Source organism: Castor canadensis, chromosome 2 (genome assembly GCF_047511655.1).
Source record: "Castor canadensis chromosome 2, mCasCan1.hap1v2, whole genome shotgun sequence".
Classification (NCBI taxonomy): Eukaryota; Metazoa; Chordata; class Mammalia; order Rodentia; family Castoridae; genus Castor; species Castor canadensis.
The window spans coordinates 90,892,337-90,912,900 of NC_133387.1; the positions used below are offsets into that span (position 1 = coordinate 90,892,337).

At 39.5% G+C, this 20,564-nt stretch overlaps 2 protein-coding genes across 8 annotated transcripts in view; one reads left to right on the forward strand and one right to left on the reverse strand.

The window, feature by feature from the left end:
• Positions 1–367: 367 nt before the first annotated feature.
• Lsm5 (LSM5 homolog, U6 small nuclear RNA and mRNA degradation associated) lies at positions 368–4,263 on the reverse strand. 2 transcript variants are annotated; one of them, XM_020180003.2, is made up of 5 exons: positions 4,107–4,263; positions 2,964–3,059; positions 2,218–2,245; positions 965–1,037; positions 368–618 (listed from the first exon to the last, which is right to left on the reverse strand). In XM_020180003.2, the coding sequence occupies exons 1-5, from the start codon at positions 4,150–4,152 to the stop codon at positions 586–588; spliced, it is 276 nt and encodes a 91-aa protein (XP_020035592.1). In that variant the 5' UTR covers positions 4,153–4,263; the 3' UTR covers positions 368–585. The 2 variants fall into 2 exon arrangements, with proteins under 2 accessions (XP_020035592.1, XP_020035593.1); XM_020180004.2 differs by having other exon boundaries at positions 4,063–4,204.
• Positions 4,264–8,540: 4,277 nt separating this feature from the next.
• The window catches only part of Avl9 (AVL9 cell migration associated), a 44,295-nt gene continuing 32,271 nt past the window's right edge, over positions 8,541–20,564 (forward strand). Inside the window, exons 1-4 of one of the 6 annotated variants that reach the window (XM_074065273.1) lie at positions 8,541–8,873; positions 9,431–9,606; positions 10,215–10,357; positions 12,055–12,112. In XM_074065273.1, coding sequence (XP_073921374.1) covers positions 10,227–10,357; positions 12,055–12,112 — 189 coding nt within the window. In that variant the 5' untranslated portion in view covers positions 8,541–8,873; positions 9,431–9,606; positions 10,215–10,226. Of the gene's footprint in view, positions 8,874–9,430; positions 9,607–9,661; positions 10,358–12,049; positions 12,113–20,564 lie in introns of those variants that run through there. The other 5 variants (XM_074065269.1, XM_074065270.1, XM_074065271.1 and 2 more) reach the window with 5 other exon arrangements.

A 20,564-nucleotide genomic window follows, 5' to 3' on the forward strand; every position in this document is an offset into this window, starting at 1 on the left:
TTCAAACTCCAGAACTGACAAAAAAAAAAAAAAAAAGTGTACTCAGAAAGTCTAACATAACATACCAGCAAAGTGTGTTCATACTACCTGTATTTTGTTTTGTAGTTTTAGTAGGAGTTAATGGAAATGGAGTTCAATAGAGAAGTCCTCATTACAAAACATCAGAGTTTGAATTTTCTAAGTAATCATTTCAGGTTTTTTAAATGCACCTGTTCAAAGTCAAAGTTCATCATTTTGTTTGGAACAACTGTTGTGAGACTAGTCATGGAAATGAGGAAGCAAACAGGCATAAAATGACACAAAAGCAAGTACCAAAATAACTACAGTCTTTCTTTGCCTATTTCATTATAATAAATAAAATGACAGATAACCAAAACATGTTTATTTTTTAGTCTTCAAAAAACAAACTCTTCTTTTTCCAGAGTAGTCATGATTAACTTAGAAAAATGGACATACAATACATCTTTCAAAGCATTTCCCTTTAACGGGAAACTTAGCTTTATAGAATTAAAAGGTTAAAAAAAAGTTCCATTTCCTTGCTATTAGAAGACAGAACAGAATCTAGTGTAGGTCAAGGAAATCCACTCATACTTCAGGTCCTTCTCCTCCAGGAACCAGCTGCATTGGAGGAAAAAGAATTTATTAATAATAACACATCTTCTAAAAACCCCTAAGTGTTCTTCACCAAGCAAAGCTGCCTTTGCCTCTCTCCTTAGCTCCCTCATTTCTACTTTTACCAGGTCGTCAATATGTTTTCAGACCCAACATCAGTTTATACTTATGCATCTCAACAATGATTTCAAACAAAATAAAAAATTTTTAAAGCCCAAGCAAACTAATCTTTTGACTCAATGCCTTAGGGAGCTGCTTTAGGGAGACAACCACCAGAGAATCCTTTCCCATCCTAAGCACTACTGGGCCATGGGCATTTAGTGAAGCAAAGATCAGTATAAAAATGTCTTACCATTGTTATATTATTTCCATTAAGCAAAATCTGATCTAATTTGGTAATCCTTCTTCCTTCTGGTGTGATTTCACTAAATTAACAGATAATAGTAGAGTCAGGATAAAAAAGCAACCAAACCCAACATTCTGGAAATCCTTTTCCTCCTAAAACAGCTGTTCTTGGGGCTAGGGATATAGCTTAGTGTTAAGAGTGCATGTCTTCCATGAGCAAGGACCTGAGTTCAGTTCCCAACACTGTCAAAAAAACATAAAAGTTATTCTTGGGGATAGTGATACAGCTTGTTGGTGGAGCACACACTTTGCACACAGGAGGCTCTGGGCTCAATCCCCGGCACCAAAATGGTTATTCTTGTAAATAAATGAATGTGAGGTCAAGAAATCATACTGATAATTTTCAGAGACAAAGGTTGTCCAGTAGGTAATATATATTCTTTTTTTTTTTTTTTTTTGGAGGTACTGGAGTTTGAACTCAGGACCCTCTGCTTGGCAGGTGCTCTACCACTTGTGCCACTCAGCCTACTAAAGCTACTTTGTAAAAAGAACCTGAAACTTGCCAAGGAGATCAAATATGAATCATTTAGGAGCCTTATTCTTTTTCTTAATACATTACTACTGAATCCAATTCATTAAAACAATCTATAATCAATTCAATAGTGAGATCGTGAAAACAGATATACTGGTCATGATCTTTATAATTAATACAACCGAGCCAACATTATATTTCATGTTATACAATTAAATGTTATTACCGGTTCCTTGAGTTGACCTGAGCCCTAAAATTGTTGGCTGTTTTTAATATCTTTTACCTTAAAGCTTTGTCTAAACTAATTTCCTAGCAATTTAGTAATAATTACATTAAAGTGATAGCACTCTGATCCAACTTTACAAAATCAGTAAATAAACTTTGGTTTTTTTTTTTTTTTTGCAGTACTGGAGTTTGAACTCAGGGCCTACACCTTGAGCCATTCCACCAGCTCCCCCCCCAACCCCCTGCTTTTTGTCATGGTTTCTTTCAAGATAGGGTCTCACTAACTATTTGTCCTGCTGGCTTTGTACCTCTATCCTCCTGATCTTTGCCTCCTGAGTAGCTAGGATTACAGGTGCCACTGGCACCTGGCTGAAATTTGGTCTTTAAGATAATTCCAACAGGTAATACTTTCTTGTCAATCATTTTACTGATTCAATTGTACTAAAACTGCCTTTAAAAAGAGTGCAACTCCCCCCAATTATTTAATTTTTAATACTACTCACAACTCAGTGACATCTTCCAGTACCATATCTGAAATTTGGTGTTAAGAAAATAAATATACCAGGTTGAAATTACTCTGGCTTCTGCTTTTGTTCGATTTTTTTTTATTATGCTTAATGTAGTGGCTGAAGTACAAAAGGTTTGTTGTTAGTAGGAAGTTTATGTTCATTCACTTTCCATGGCTCTTGAAAACTTTCCTCAAAATAAAACGATTTTTAATAATGAGAAATACACTGTTTTTTCACATCCAGCACGACCTTGTCCTAGAAACCTAAGTGCGGGACAATGGGAGATGTCAGAAAAGACAGACAAAAGACCAAATGTGCATAAAGCTGGGGCCAGGTAGGCTTCTGTGCTTGATGGAGACACACCAGCACCCCACCCCACCCCACCTCCAGTGCGTTTCTTATATATAGTAGCAACAGGAGGAGGCAAGGCATTTTTGGTGGGGGGGGGGGCATGACAACATGATCCTCTGGAACAGCTGGAACCTGTGACAGCTTCTCTCCAAATGTAAACATTAAAGGAAAAAACAGCTGTACTGTATCTTGTCCACTTCTGCAGCTGAGGCTGTGCCAATCAATCGTGCAATTTTACTGGGCATAACTATACTAGCTCCCTTCTGCGGTTTTAGGCTGTGCCAAACTTAAACACTCACTTATTCAATATACCTGTGGGCTCCCCACACTGTTTATAGTTATGTTAATACATTTTAAAAAACGTCTACCATCACTTTTTTAAAGGATACTGACAAAGTCATCAAATCCTAGAAGTGTACCAACAATTTCCTTATCACTCTTCATCACGATGTGAATTCTTGATCCTATACATTTATCCACCAACTCTGTAGAGGGGAAAAAGATCATTTTATCCATTCAATTATTTCAACAAATATTTGAATGCCCACTGGCACTCATTATATACATATGACCAAAGATAAACCTGCGAAAGCACTCATTCAACAACTTTAGGCCTTTTTGTACAAATCTACTCAATGATTACCTTAACAGAAACATTTTCCTTGACATCCAGTTACCTCTTGTTTGTAGCAATTTATATGATTGTAGTTTTGCACTGATGTTAGATTATTTGATTAATATAAGAACACACACACTCTACCACCGACTCACACTCCAGGAGGTCACAGGCCATGATTGTTTTTGCTCAACACTGTTAACCCAATGAACAGTGCCTAGCATATACTGGGCATTTTTAGGGCCTGCTGAATGAAGGAAATGAAAACTTGAGTCACAGCTACATCCACTAACTCAATCACTCTTCACAGCTACAAAACATTAGGAGAGGTACAATGATCTTCCCTGTCACTACCTCCACCACTCAACTAAATTTACCCTCTGAGATCTGATGGCAGTTTGAGCGCGTCTGTGGCCAGCTTAGCACTATTCGGCATGCTGTTTACTGGTGTGCTCTCTGAAAGCAATGGCTGTGGCTTAAATTCACTGTTAAACGGTGCCTAGGCACAGCGTGGGGACTGCTTGCCGAATGAATGAACGAACACCGCTCGTTTCCAGATTCCTCATTAAAGGCTCCCTGCAGGCCGTGGCGGTAAGCTCAACGGACACGCTACCCATGGTCCATCTAATCTGGGACCGAAGAGGCCAGGTGGAGGAAGCAGACGGCTGTCCACAACACCGCACAGCCAAGCTCACAACAAATAAGGCGCCCGATAAGGCCCTTTGGCCGCAAAGGGGTCTGCCTCCCCAAGCCACCTTTGGCGCCCAGAGACTGGGAGTAGAGAACGGAGCCGCCGAGGGACCGGGACTCGGCCACACTAGCTCCCCTCGTCCGTCTATGGCTACTCCGGCCGCAGGCCCTCGGTTCCTTACCCTGAGTAGGCTCCCGCCCCCGCCTCCCAAGGGGCGCCGATTACCTAGTGGCAGTAGCTGCGAAGGGTTGGTGGTAGCGTTAGCCGCCATGGCTACGCCGGAAGTGGCCTGGGTCCATGGACGCTGGAACGGAGACTTTAAAAGAGCGCGCTTCCGCTCTTCCCGCAGCCGCGCAAGCTCAGCCAATCACAGGCCGAGCTCGCGATGGGGCCGGCGCGCCTGCGCAGCACTTCGGCGTGTCGTGCGCTCGGCTTTCTTCCGTCCCGGCGGACGGATAGGCGGGCGGCCCTGGTAGCCTGCGAGTTTTCGAGAGCAGTGGTAAAGCTGTCCCGCCTGGTGGATGGAGACGTCCTCCCGCCCGGAAGACACGAAACACGGCAGCCTTTGAGTCGTCTTATGTCCCCTAGAAAGTCGCATCCCGTTTTGAGTCAGGATCTTTCTTCAGACAGTAAAATCAATTCATATTTCCCGCTTCCGCAGTTTTTTCAAAAACTACTCATTAAGGAACGCTGTAAGCATAGAGAATTGAAAACCCACAGCAACATTTTTAAAAACTTTTCTATACTGAGGATTTAAAAGGTTGTTTTTTTTTTCCATTTTTTACCACTTTATTTAATCTTGTTATATCTGGGAATCCGATTTATATTTATTCACTATTCCAATTATTGTTTAACAGGCAGCCACCAGATGTCACTCTATGTGTTGATGTCATCACACTTGGAAACTCATGCTTTTGCACTTGTGTTTAAAAGGATCGAAAGCAAACAAATTCTGTGCCTTAGTTCATTTTATATTTGTGTCCGAGAAACTTAAACAGTTCAAACAGGAGAGGTCACAAAGAACCTCATTCATTCCAACAACAAATGATTGGTTAGCACCCATCTTTCCTTCATTGAACAAATGTGCATTTGTTGTACACTATTTGATTAGAAGTTTTCTAAGTGTAAAGTAATGTACGGAGCAAAAAGCAATGGTAGGATCTTAAAAATTAATGGGGGAGATGGACAGGTAACATACTTTATGAAATTTAACATACAAAGCCAAAACAACTCCCTTTACCTTTATGGATCCTAGAGAACTTGATTTAATTTCTATCTAAATTTCAAGTCAGTCCAGTCCTGGTCTTTTTTCTTTTTTAATTCCATAATACTGAGCACCTACTGAGGTACCAGGATACACACTTCTATCTTTGCAACCATCCTGCAAGGCAAGTATCATGATTAAGTTCCTTGTGCTTACAGCAGTTAAATAAATTGTCTTCTGGCCTCATACACAGGTTGGGGAGCTTCATGAGGGGCTGTGTAGCTGTGGATAGGTAACAGCTGAATAGGTAGAAAATTAGCAAGAACACCACATGCTACTGGCGTGTATCTACCTCCAATCCTCTCTTGATGCACTTTCACTTAAATCTTACGTACATCATTTATGTTTAGCATAAACCCTTCCCTTCTCAAATGTTATTTCTTCAACAATCCCAGCCTTCAGTGATTTTCCTTTATTGCCTGTTATGATGCTCTTTCTCCAAGTCCTGGTGAAATCTTGCTCATTTCAAAACCCTGTTCAAATACGATGACCTCTGGTTCTTGTACGATTGGTGGAGTTTTCATTTTTATTGTATGACAGCAATATTATTTAATAGCTCTCAAAATATTTCAGTGCATTTTCTTATAATTTCTGGTTTAAAGTGGGGGCTACAGACAGCTAGCATTACTAGCTGGTTTCAAATTTATATAATTAGACACAAACCACGTTAAGACAGCAGTTTCTTTCATTTGGTGCACTGTCCCCACCACATTTCCAAGTGTATTACAGGGTCTAATGAATGTTCTTTGAATTGATTCCCATTTGATTCATAGCCATTGACCTCCTCCTTAATCTTCATAAGGTTCTAGCACTGCTGGGGTGGCTCAAGTAGTGGAGTACATGCCTCACAAGCATGAAGCCCTGAGTTCAAACTCCAGCAATGAAAAAAAATATTCATAGGGTTCTAAATACAAAGTACTGCCAGAGTTATGAAGCCATTTTCTTTTTCTAGTTTTTTCATTTCTATTCTATCTTTATTCTTGGACCCTATTTGGAAAATACCCAACACAGAAAAGGGTTTGTGGAGTGGCTCAAGTGGTAGAGCACCTGCTTAGTAAGCATGAGGCCCTGAATTCAAAAAGAAAAAAGAAAGAAAGAAAAAGTATTTGGTATATCAAACTGGTATTTCCAGTTTTGATAATCCTCCAATACTTCCAAAACAAAAGAGAAATTTCTTGTTTCTCCCAATAGATAATTGTCCTTGACAATAATATCCTCTTAGTGAATTTATTCTGCATTAATACAACTCATTTAGAAACTAAGGTAAAGGAGTTGTTATTCTAAACTGTTAAATGACCCACTCTGTATTTAGAGATGGAGGAAATCCTGGAAATTTCTCACAGTTTCTCTCCCTATTTCCCTATAACATAACTTTGTTGTTTATAGCTGCTAGGTCTCAACATCACTTAAGCCATCTTAAACTCTGCTTGATCTTAGAGTTGTTTGGCTCCAATAGAGATAGGTCGCAAGGGAAACTCTTGTTTCCTAGCACCTCTGCCAGAACACAAGACTTAGTTCCTTGATTGCCCCCAGCAGTGTCCTGTTCTTGCTATTCATCCATGACTGAAATGTCCTGTTTGCCAATACCTATAACAGAATACAAGACCCAGTTCCTTGACTACCCCTAGCAACAGTGGACAAGCCACAATGAAAAATTTTCCCCATCCTTTACCAGGTCCTGCCCCTGCTAACAAAATTGTCTATTAGCAGCAATGGGCTCTAGTTCTCTTGCTGGAGACCCCCTCTGCATGTTTCTAATGAATAAACTTGTGCTGACAGTGGGCCATCTCTATTTTCTCTCTGTGCTTTTCATTCTAGCCATAGCGTTATTCAAATGATACATTTTAAAAAATACTTAGGTATAATAGTTATGAATAGATGATATACCTTCTGTGAAAACTCTAGGATGCAAAGTGACATATTTGTAAAGCTGTAACTGGGTCTTCTGCACAATGAATGGAAAAATTGATGTTCACCGAAGAGTTCTAAGATGCCCTATCCTCACATTATGTTTTTGAAAGTTGTCCATTTAGACTTTTCATTTTAGCTATTCTAATTGTGGAGAATATTAAGAATAGGTTATATCAAGAAAATAGTAAATTAAATAGTTAACAAATCAAAAAGTTAACCTATTCTACATACAGGGAATAGTACAGCTTTACACATGTTTGAGCCACTGCCAGGAAATTTGTAATTTAGGAAAGTTTATGGATAGCAACATGTTGAAAATTGTCTACGGTATTTTTCGTAGCATTTAGTCAATTCTATTGGCTCATAGAAACTAAACTTGATCTGGGAAGTCTACTGTTTTTCTCAGGTATACTTAGATTTAAATGGAAGCCCTTACATTTCAAGACCATAAGTGGAAAATATCAAATGCTAAGGTTGCCTGCACTAAGACATGTGAAACCAGTAAACTTCAAGGCCAATTATTATAGTAATCTTAAATTCTACTTGAAGCAGTCACCTATCTTCTAGTTCCAAAACTGCCCTTGATAAGTCTTGTTAAATCTGTTAGTATTTCTAACTTAAAATTGATAGATTAAGAACTTTAAAAAAAATTAAAGTAGGGGCTGGGGGTGTGGCTCAAGTAGTAGAGCTTACCTAGCCAATTAGAGCCCTTGAGTTCAAAGTCTAGTACTGCCTCCCCTTACAAAAAAATTGTAGTACAAGAAGCAAATGAATTTTAAAAACCTAGGAACAACAAATCCACATATTTTGTGCCTGACCAGAATAGTAAATACATAAGGAGATGCAATGAAAATTATGTACTTTTTAAAATCTCAGGACTAGAATAATCATTTTACAGGTCTCCATGTAAAGTTCTTCATTCTCAAGGCTATTATGCCTTAGGCCTTAAATCGCTTCCAAAGTTCTATCCAAAAATTTACTTGGGGGGAGGGGTTGAGACAGAAAACAACAACAAAAGAAACCATACCAAACTTACAACGAAACTAGAAATCTCGACTAAGCAAGCAATTTCAAGGTTGACTACACAAGACATAGAATTTCACCAATATGCTTCCATGCTATTAATCATTTAAGTCAGGGCAGAGAGACTCCAGAGTGGACGTAATTAGAGAATAACAAATTTTAAAGAAAGTAACGCTGAGGGAAGAGGAGGGGAGGGGCGGAGATTTCAAGGACGAAGAATGGATAATAAAGGAGAAGTGATTTGGCAATCTGGTGAAAAGGAGCATGTGTGACAGGTCGCCCCACCGGCTCCGCCCATCCCCATCTCATCGACCCCTCCCCTGGCCCCGCCCCGGGAGAGTTTTCCCGCCCACTTCGTAGGCCCCGCCCCACTCCATCACCCTCTCTTCCTTTAGTCCCGCCCCGGCCTCCGATGACCACGCCCCGTGAGGTTCCTTCCGGCCCCGCCCTTCCCCGCCCGCGGCGGCTGTCGGGTCAGGTGACAGCCCGGAAGCTGCGGAAGCGGATGAAGCTAGAGGAGCCGCGGCCCCCGAGGGGCGGCGCGGCGCTCGGTCTCCCCCGGGCCACCTACGCGGCCCTCATGCAGTGCTCTCTTTGACACCTGACGGCCGCCGCTCTCGGTCCTCCGAGGACCGCAGGGTCGTCAGCCCGCTGGCCTTCGCGGTTGAAGTCGTCGTGGTGCGGGCCCGCGGCGGCCGCCCATGGACAAGGCCGGGCGCGGCGGCGATGGCGCCCCCAGAGGGCCGGTCCTGCACATCGTGGTGGTCGGCTTTCATCACAAGAAGGGCTGCCAGGTAAGGACGAGGTCCCTCGCCCTCGCTGGGCACCCGCTACCCTGTGCCGTGTGGCTCTGCTCGCGTCGCTCCCTGTGCGCCCCACACCCCCACCTAGAATTGCATTGGGAGCAGCCGACGATCTGGTTCCTACGTGTAAGTTGATAGGGCTTTCGTTCTTTTGGTGGAGAGGGAGGAAGGGATGGAGATAGCCCCCTTCTCCCCATCCAGCAGGGTGTCCACCGACTTGCTGGGTGTCGCCTGTAATGGGAATAAAGCACTTGGACTCTGTTTTCAAGGTGCTGAGTGCAGTGAGCTTCCACATGACTGCCTCAGGTAGAGTGACGCACCTGCAGGCGCCGCGCAGGAAAACCAGCCTCCTTTGTTTACTTCTTGGAAGCCTTAGAATCTGTCTATTGCCTCTGCCCTACCTTCCCTTTGGGCCTTACGTGTGCGATTTGATCTTGTTCAGAACTTGTCTTTGGGTGAGCCTGACCTCTCCGGATCAGTTGCAATAAGAGGAAGTGTATTTACTGAGCACAGTGTGCAAGCAGACATTTTTTCACCTTCTTCACTAGCTCCTTAGTCCAACATCTGAAATGGGACATTTGCAATCTATTGAAAACAAAGGAACAAAGCAGAAACCATATTGTTGAAAGAGCGAATCAACCTTGGAAGGCAATGATGTCATAATGTGCGAGTGAACATTGAAATGCTTTCTTGAACGATTGAAAATACCGATTGCTACCACGAGGTAATGTAGCATTTGGTGTCTTGCCTTTCACAGAAAATGTAACATTTAGAAGGGTTAATTGGCAAAAGTTCAGTTCCTTTTAGAGAATGAGAACAGAAAAAGTGACCAGGGGAGTGAAAAGATGATTGTGTGTATGTTTTAAAGACTTTAAGATATTATCTCCCTCATCTCTTAGGTAAAAGTTATATAGAAAGACACCAAGGAGGAAGTGGTTTTATTTCAGTGTGTACTGGAAGATTTTCAGTACTTTAAAATTCTGTACTGTAAAGTGACCAGTTGTTTTCTTTTGGATGTGGGTGAAGTAATTGGAAATTGTAGGAGGTAAAATGATCTTACTGTGGTCACACTACAAAACATTCCTGGAGTCAAAACTAGTATTCCTTCCTGCTACATGTGTTCATTACACTGTGGGATTGCAGGAGTCCTCAGGGTGAAGAAGGAGGTGGAAGCCCTTCAGAACGATACTGAATGGAGCTTTGACAAAAGAAGAAAGTATGTATATTGGTAGATTAGATAAAATCTCTTAATTTTTGCTGTCATCTGAAAATCAAGATTGTTATGTTTTCTACATACTTAATTGGTGGAAATAATATAATTTATATTTCCAGAAAGGAAGCAACATGCAGTGCTACTTAGAGATTAGAGAAAATGGAACAACAGATTGTCAGAGGAGAGAGGCACTTGGGACAGAAATAGCATGCTGGGTACTATGGCCTTTCATCTGGCTTCTGGTTTCAGCACTGCGGAAAAGGTGACTGGTTTTGTTTATACTGTTCAGGGAGTCAGGAGACCCGGATGACAACATGACATCAAACTGGCTTGACTTAAACCTGGCAGGAATCCTTAGAGATAATCCACTCCAGAGGTGGTGACTTGTAGTTAACTAGTCAATATAACTATATTTCTTTTAAATAAATACAAAATAGTTTCATTTTAACCATTTATAAATGTGCAATTCAGTGATAATGAATAGATTCACAATGTTTGGTTTTTGTGTTTGGGGCTTTTTGTTTTTGTTTTGGCAATACTGGGGTTTGAACTCTGGTCCTTGTGCTTGCTAGGCAGGCGCTCAACCTCTTGAGCCATACCCCTAGTGCATAGTCACAATGTTGTATAATCATCACCACTATCTACACCGAAAAGCTGTTTCATCATCTCCAATTCATCATCCCTATGTTAGGCAATGTACATACATACATCTTTTTAATAGAATTTTTAGGTTGTAGGCTCTTAGTAAGAATGTGTGCCTTGTTTTTGTTCTCATAATCCAAATGGTGCTTTACAGAGACAGTGGCAATTCGTTTTAATATACTTAGTGAACATGAATTACTGATAGAATTGGAAGAGTGCAAAGGGTTCTGTCACGTGAAGCGGAACTTGAAAATCCCAGTTGTGTTGTTTTTTTCCCTCCTCAGCTGCTCAAAGTGGCTTGATTTTTATTGCAGCTTTTTAAAATTACACCTACCTCTCTTGTAGCATAGTAGAAAGTGAAACACTTAACTTAGTTCAGGGCTTGGATATAACTCACTGGTATAGAGCTGGCCTAGCAAACACAAAGCCCCAGGTTTGATCCCCAGCACTGCAAAAAAACCAAACCAAAACAAAAAATCTGGTCTGGCCATTTAAACTTGAAAATGTGGTATAACTAGTCAAAGTCAAATTGCACAGTGAATAAAAAAAGAAAAGGCATAGTGAATAAAAAGGTGATTTTAAGATAGATCTTTTATGTATTCTATAGCTTTTGCAAGAGCCAGGTATTTATAATTTTAATTATTTCTCAGAGAATTGTTAGCTAGTTTTCTGTGTTCCTTTAATGGAAGTTGGTTGCATAGATGCTCCTGATTTCTGGAGTCTTAAGAGAGTTACACTTGGGTGAGTGGGTCATCTAAAAAGCCCTGGTTGGAATCCCTGTGAGGAACTAGCTAGATTGTCCACTCAGATGGTAGCAAGTGAGTAAATGAGTCTTTCACACTGAGTTGGTTGATAAAATTGACAGGTCAAATCAGTCAAAACAATGGAACTTCTGCTGAGGACATAATTTATAGTTTGTCTAGCTGGAACAGGATGTTCAGTTGTTGTATAACATTGGAAATGATGGAAAAATAATTTCTTCAACTATGTTTTTTTCATTTTTGCTTACCCTACTATTTTCCCTTTTTAATCTTAGCTTTTAAGAACAATGTTGATTTTTACCAGGTAGACAGGAGCGTTGTAAAAGCAATGTACTAAAGTTTCTAGTATAGGTTATATTAGTTCTTAAAGGATGTTCCTCACTTCTGCAAATTCATGTCCTGCAGTGCAACCCAAGTACATCTCATGTTTTAGAAAGTGTGTGTGTTATGGGCATAAGACTTAGAATAACTGCTATAGATATTGCTGTCTTTTTAACCAGTATGTCAGCTGTTATAAGAGGTTCTTTTTTTTTTTTTTCCCCAATGCTAAGGATAGAACCCAGGGTTTAGAACATGCAAGGCAAGCGCTGTCACTGAGCTACATCCCTTCAAAGGTATTTATTTATTTACTTTTGATGGGACTGGGACTTGAACTAAGGGCTTCACACTTGTAAAGCAGGCTCTCTACCACTTGAGCTACATTTCCAGCCCCCAGAGGTTATAATCCCAGGATGAATTAATTGGCTACTTCATTCTTCATTTACTTCCACATGTGAAGGTTAAAAGTGCGTGCATGGCTCATTGGAGTGTCACCCTGACTTTAGATGGTTTTAATTTGTGTGAACTTGTTCCATTTGTTCAGAACTGCTGTGGGTCATGTTGATCATCAGTTCTTTCTGTGCACTGGAGGTTATTCATAAGAAAAATTCCCATACTTGATAATTTGTAACTTTTAGATTCAGGTGAACTTTTAGATTCAAAGTAAAACCTTTCTTTAAAAGTAATGCCTATTGGACTGGCGGAGTAGCTCAAGTGGTAGAGCATCTGCTTAGCCAATCATGCAACCCTGAGTTTCAAACCCCAATACCACAAAAAAAAAAAAAAGAAAAAAAAATTGAAAGCAATGTCTTCCAGCAGTCTGCTTGGTTGATTATGATGATGGCTTGCTTTGTTGTTTCACCAAGACTGAATGACCACCCCCCTCACCCCCCCACCCCCCCCACCCCCGTGGGCTAAGCAGGCACTCTACCACTTGAACCACTCCACCAGTCTCAGTCTTGTTATTTTGGAGATGGGGGTCTTGTGAACTATTTGCCCAGGCTGGCCTTGAACCAGGATCCTCCCTATCTCAGCCTCCTAAGTAGCTAGGATTGCCCGCACCAGCCCTCAGCACCCACGGAAAGCCATCTTCTAATACAGCCTAATAGCCAGGCTTGTAGAATGTGTTTGTTTATCTCTTCTAGATTTTTTTTTTCTGTCTTTGAAATCTTCAGATGTATTTTTAAATGGAAAAAGTATTCATTTAAATTAAAATGCGCGGACAACCCATTCAGGACCCCTCCCTTCTGGAGGGGGTTTTCCTTCTTTCCCTTAATAAACTTTCCTATCTTTACCTTTATGTTCACAATAAAAAAAATTGCACATTTATTAATTTTATCACTTGATTTTTTGTTTGTTTCTTTTTTTTGGAGGGGGGCAGTACTGGGTTTTGAACTCAAGGCCTACACCTTGAAACACTCCACCAACCTTTTTTTATGAAGGGTTTTTTTTCGAGATAAGGTCTCGAACTATTGAACTCTATGCCCAGGCTAGCTTCAAACTGTGATCCTCCTGATTTCTGCCTCCTGCATAGCTAGGATTACAGGTACGAGCCAACAGCGCATCCAGCTTTTTTTACCATTTTTGGGGGATAACTTGTGTGAGTGAATTCTGTAGATAACATGCTGTGACTTTTCTACTTTATTGATATACTTAATATTTAGAACATTTAAAATGATCTCAAATATTACCCTGACATTTAATATAGTATTGAGATATTTATCCATTCCAACTCTTTTATGTTTTTTTTTTTTTAATTTGACAAAGGACTTTTCTTCCTTAAAAACTTACTGAAGTTAGACTCTGATATGAAGTAAGTTGTATACACCTTTCTGTACCAGATTTGCTTGTTATGGATTGTGGGTTCTAGTGTTTTATTTGTTTCAATATATAAACAATTTGTCAGATTAACATAAATTTTTGCTAAGTAATATCAAATATAAGTCAGATAAACTGTTTCTTTTAAAAGTAGGCAAATGCTCTACTACTTGAGCCACAGCTCTAGCCTGTTTTTGCTTTTTAGTTATTTTTCAAGTAGGGGCCTCAATCCACAATCCTCCTAATTATGGCCTCCTGTCTAGTTGGGATGACAAGCACATGTCTCACTAATGTTTTTTGCCTGGGCTGGCCTGGCCTGGCCTGGCCTGAAACCACAATTCTCCCAGTCTTCACTTCCTCCATTACAGGCATGAGTTACCAGGCCCAGCCCCAGTTACAACTTTTTTAAAAAACTCTCAAATCAATAGGGAGCAATTATTTTCCAAAGTGAGATCTTAAAAAGTTGGAATTATTACTTGTCTTTTGACTACTTTTCTGATAGCACTCATTGTTTTGTGTTCAGAGCTAGCAGTTTTAGTTCTTGTATAAACTGGTTTTACCAGACTGTACCTCTAAAGTAAAGTAGAATTATAAAAGAATTGGAACTAATGCTAACCATAGTTCTAGCAGTGCCTAAAGCAACCATAGCAGTGCAGTAAGTGACAGTTTCCTGTGGATCTGAGTAGATTGTCAAGTGAAAGTCTCCATGGGTAGCAGAATGTTGCAATGCAAATTTAGGCTTGGGTTAAGGAGATTAGGGGGTTGGCTTAAGTTAGGGTGATAAGGCTTTACTGAAGCCCTGACATTCAGATTTTGGTGACAGATGGCTACCAGAAGGCCTGTTGTTTGGCACCTGCTGTTGAGGGAGTCCTGTGGTGATAGTGATGAAATATTCAAGAGGTATTGTTCATGATTCTTGTTGGAGTAAGTAGGACTTTGGAACAGAAAGAACAAAACTTTGGAGTGTTAAAGGTTAAAGAAAAATAACATTTTAAAATTCTTTGTAGCCACTAATAATAGAGAAACTTTGTTCTGAAAAATTGTTGGTTTTTTTTTTTTCTTGTCTGTTTTCTGATGTTTTGGTGGTGCTGGAGATATACCCAGGTGTTTTTGTCAGCTAGGCAACACCACAGAGCCACTTTTACTGCCGCATACTTTTATTTCTTAAACTTAAACATTTTTGTGGCATATTTCCCTGATTTTGACCATGCTTTTTGTATATGCTGAAGTGATGAGAATCTCTATCCTTGTAGATCTTTCATGTTAGCATTTAGAACAGTGGAATAGTTTTCTCAGGCTTTGGTATCCTGGTGAAGCAGAATGGATGTCAACTTGTATAATGGAAACTTAAAAATATCAGGAAGATATCTTGATCCTCTTATAATTCCAGGTAGCTAGAAAATTACTAATTTTCTTTCTTGGTTTAAATCTTTGATGCCTAGTAAAATGCTTATACCCCATGAGTGACCTCTTTCATATTATTAATGTGATTCAAATCCTTTGAGTGTAGATTTTGCTATGTAAGAAGGGCCCTGGTCTACTAGGGATGGGCACTACAAGAGGAAGATGATGCTATTATACTTGGTTAAGATGCCATCAAACTGAAAACTCAGGTTCTCCCTAAAATATTTTTAGAGAATTTTATCTAAACTGATACTACTGACTTTTTTTTTTTTTTTTTTTTTTTTGCTCCCTGACCTTTTGGGGTTTAAACTTGGGGCTTTCCATGTGGGCCACACCTCCAGCCCTGTTTGCTGTGGTTATTTTGGAGATAAGGTCTCACTTTTTGCCCAGGCCAGCATGGACCACAGTCCTCCTGTTTTAAGCTTCCTGTTGTCACTGAGATGACAGGTACATGTCACCACACCCAGCTTTTCTCCTTAAGATGGGGTCTCATGAAGTTTTTTGCCTGTGGTTGGCCTGGAACTGAGATCCTCCTGATTTCAGACTCCCAAGTAGCTAAGACTTCAGGTTTGAGCGGCTTGCTTCTGACAGTTTGAAAATCATATTCTAGCCGTTTTTGAAAATAACATTTATGATCAGAATAGTACATACTAACTGTTACAGAAAAGTAAGAAATTACAAGAGAAATAAAAAAGAAAAATAACACTAAAAATCCTGTATCATTGACAGATCTGTTCTTTTACATCTTAATGAATATCCCTCCTGGTATTTTTCTATGACTGTAGCTAACTTTTTCCAAAAATTTATTATCCTATAATTGTTATGATATTTCTTTTTTTTTCTTTTAATTTTTATTGTTTTATTATTCATATGTGCATACAATGCTTGGGTCATTTCTCCCCCCTGCCCCAACCCCCTCCCTTACCACCCACTCCGCCCCCTCCCTCTCCCCCCCACCCCCTCAATACCCAGCAGAAACTATTTTGCCTTTATCTCTAATTTTGTTGAAGAGAGAGTATAAGCAATAATGGGAAGGAACAAGGGTTTTTGCTAGTTGAGATAAGGGTAGCTATACAGGGAGTTGACTCACATTAATTTCCTGCGCATGTGTGTTACCTTGTAGGTTAATTCTTTTTGATCTAACCTTGTCTCTAGTTCCTGGTCCCCTTCTCCTATTGGCCTCAGTTGCTTTTAAGGTATCTGCTTTAGTTTCTCTGCATTGAGGGCAACAAATGCTAGCTAATTTTTTAGGTGTCTTACCTATCCTCATATCTCCCTTGTGTGCTCTAGCTTTTATCATGCTCAAAGTCCAATCCCCTTGTTGTGTTTGCCCTTGATCTAATGTCCGCATATGAGGGAGAACATAGGATTTTTGGTCTTTTGGGCCAGGCTAACCTCACTGAGAATGATGTTCTCCAATTCCATCCATTTACCAGCGAATGATAACATTTCATTCTTCTTCATGGCTGCATAAAATTCCATTGTGGTATGATATTTCAAATACTGTTTTGTGGCCTGCCTTCTTCACGTAACAATATGCCATTAATATTTTCCATAGTAATAAATTCTGAATTACAAAATATTAAAATTGCTAACTAGTATTTTCTACTATCACTTATTTAACTGGTCTTCTTTGAAGACATTTAAGTGACATTCCAATTTTTCACTATTTGAATAGTGCTGCAAAGAATACCCTTGTGGGTCAACCTTTGCACTGTTTTTTATGAGTATAGCCTTCATTTTAATCATTTTTATGGAGATCTTATTAACATAATTTTGAAAAAGAATATACTGAACACAATTTAAGTTAGTCTGGGTGACATTGTCTTCATATCAAATGTCACTTGTACTGTGGTGGTCTTGGTTTGGTTTAATATAAAGTGTTTTGCACATACCTCTGCCTCAGCTGGGCCTGTGGTAGCCCATCAGAGAGAAAAAGGTGAAGGAGAAATTAGCAGTTGCTTGTCTATCTTTTTTTGGTGGTATTTGTTTTTTTCCTTTGAGATAGGGCATTAAGAACAAATTTGCCTGGGGCTGGCTTTGAACATATCTTCCTGATCTTTGCCTCCTGAGTAGCTAGGATCAGCCTCCATTGCCAACTTACTGTCTCTTTTGACACTATGCAGTGGTACAGTGGTGGTAGTGATGTTGCAGTGGATGTTTTCAGCTTCCCTCTTCCAGCTTTCTCATTTCTTGTTTTTTTTTTTGTCATGGATTGGGATATCACAAATAGGAGGATCGCAGTCCAGGCTTGCCTGGGCATAGAGTGAGACCCTATTTCAAAAATAACCAACGTAAAAAGGGCTGGGGACATGGCTCAAGTGGTAGAACACCTGCTTGGCAAGTACAAGGCCCTTGAGTTCAACCCCCAGTAGTGCCAAATAGTAAAATTTAAAAAACCTTATGCCTTATAACTAATCACAAACCCCTATATCACTTAATACTTTTGAAAGATCCTTTGTATATTATTTTTTCTTATGCTTGTACAGAGCTAGGACTTCTCCAGTTCTCTAGTTGCATTCCTTAAATTTTAACTGTATATTTTAGAAAAAAGCAAACAGTGGCTCTGATCATTTTTTAATGTTTTAATCTTAACATTTTAACATATTTAAGTAAATATGCTACTTTCAGGTCTGATGATGTAGCTGCTTATCATGTATGAAGTTCTGTGTTCAATCCCCAGCACCACCAAAAGCAAAATATGGTATCTTTTATTTTTGTTGGGACTGGGATTTGAACTCAGGACTTCACACTTGCAAAGCAGGTGCTCTATCACGTGAGTTACACTTCCAGTTCAGTTTGCTCTAGTTATTTTGGAGGTGGGAGTCTCATGAATTTTTTTTCTGGGTTGGCTTTGAATCTCCATCTTCCTCACTTGAGGCTTCCGAGTAGCTAGGATTACAGGCATGAGCCACCTGCACCTGGCTAAGAAGTGGTAAAAGCCACAGTTTGATGTAGGAACCCAGACTTCTCTTGGATGCTAATATAACTTAGGTTCTGAGAGCATAAATTTCTACAGTAGAGTGGTTTTCTTCACTCCTTATAAACAGATTGTAGGTAAAGATTATAAATTCCATAACGTAATCCCTGCTGTGTTAACTATTTTAAAAACTATCCATGAGAGTTATACCTATATAAGATTTTAGTTACCATGCAATCTGTCATTGCCATTCTAGGGAGATATTAATAACAGCTGCCATTTATTGAATGTTTATCATATACTAAGCACTGTGCTAGATGTGCGTCAATAGCTCATTTATTTTTTCACAACCAACTGTAATAAAATAAAATTTCAGCAAATTTAAAGATCTAATTGGCTTTTAAAAATTATTTTCATAAACTAATTGTATCAAGGGGTTATTAGTATTTCATCTCCTGGGGGAATCTCCTGGGGGGTTTTTTGTTTAGGAAAACTGGTTCAACATTCATTTTGGCTTTGTGACATCTGGCTGGAGTTACTCCATTCTGGTTTGGTTTGGTCTTTTGGGCCTAGTATAGAAACTTATTCCTAAATAAGGACTTCCCATGAATTTTATTTTGTTAGAAGATTTATTAGCCCCTTTTTATAGATAGGGAAATTGAGATTTAGGGATAAGTGACCTGCTGTAGGTCACATAGTGAATGAATGCTGTTCTAATTTCAAAAGTCCATACATATAAACACTTTGTCTTCGTGTTGATTTTTGTTGTTGAGACAGGGTTTTACATTGTAGCCCTGGCTGGCCTCAAACTTGAGGTCTTCCTGCCTCAGTCTCCCCAGTGCTGGGATTACCAGCATGTACTAACATGCCAGCCTTGTGTCGACTTTTTTTTTTTAATAGAGTAAGGCTTTGTTTTGTGGTACTAGGGGGTTGAACTCAAGGCCTTGCATTTGCTTGGACAAAGTCCTCTACCACTTGAGTCATGCCTCCAACTGATGTTCATTTTGAAAAAATACTTAAATTTTCTTAAATTTATGAACAATAAAATATATGAAACTCAAGGATGCAGCTCACTTTTTATATTCATATGCAAAACAACTGTCTAGCTCCAGAAAGAGAACAATTCTAGCTCTTGAGTATGTATGTTCTCTTGGTCAGTTACCCCCTCCCTACCCCCTCCAAAAAAACCTGTTCCAACCAGTGTTGTTTGTGTCTGACTTTTTTTACTGAGTTAGGTCTGAGGTTGATCTGTGTTGCTGCTCATATCACTGCGTACTATGTTGTCATCCATTGATTAAAAAAAAAACATGTATTTAATTTTTTTCCCCATGCTGCTGTTAATGGAAGTGTGGTTTCCTATTTTTTTGTTTAATTACCAGGTTTAAGTTTATAAAAGGTTTTTTTTTTCCACATAGTTACTCACATTTCTACTACATGATTAAATGTTTGTTTTACTTGGAAGCTAGGATAATATAGGAGTTCTAGATTTCATTGGTATAAACCAAATACATTGAAAATCCTTCAAAACTATGCTTTACTCTTTTTTTAATCTTTAGTGGTGACTGGGTGCTGAGAAGCCTTTTTTCTTCTTTTTTTTTCTGGGGCAGGAGGATCATGAGTTCAAGGCCAGCATGGACTATGTTGTGAAAACCTGTCTCAAAAAACCAAGGGCAGGCCTGGTGCCTGTGGGGCATGCCTATAATCCTAGCTACTCAGGAGACAGAGACAAGGAGGATAAGGTTCAAGGCAAGCCCTGACAAATAGTTCGCAAGACCCTATCTCAAAAATACCCAATAGAAAAAAGGACTTGCATGTGGCTCAAGTGGTAGAGCATGAGACCGAGTTCAAAACCCTGTGCTGCCAAAATAAAAGGACAGAGATATAGCGTGTGCAAAGCCCAGGATTCAATCCCTCAACATAATTAATTAATTAATTAGAAGCTGTCCAGCTTTATATAAAGTAGCTCTCCAAGAGCTAATCTGGTATTACTGGGTAGTATTATTCTGAAATACCAAACTGTATTAGCTCTCTCTGAGGGCATTTCTGATTTTGTGAGTTGCACATCTGTAAATACTGATGTTTCAGTGGATACCAAATCCCTATAATAGTGCATTTATTCTCCTATTGATTATATTTGTATCATTAGCAGAGGTGAATATTTTTAGTAGTTTCTGGATTTTACTCTTTGAATGTAGAAAAATTTTCTCCAAGCTCTGGTGGCTCATGCCTGTATTTGTAGCTACTTGGAAGGATCGAGGTTCAAGTCCAGCCTGAGCAAATAGTTCGAGAAATCTCATTTCCAAAATAACCAGAGCAAAATGGACTGGAGGTGTTGCTCAAGTAGTAGAGTACCTGCTTTGCAAGCGTGAAGTCTTGAGTTCAAACACTAGTCTCATCAGAAGACAAAAAAATATCCAAAATTCTTTTCCTTCCTTTAATAAATATTTCTTTAAAAGGAGGATTCTATAAAGTCTTTTTTTTTTTAAATTTGGACAGTACTGGGTTTTGAACTCAGGGCCTCACTCTTCCTTGGCAGACAGTCTAACACTTGAGCCATTCTTCCAGTCATTGTTTTGTGTTTAGTATTTTCGAGATAGGATCTTGTG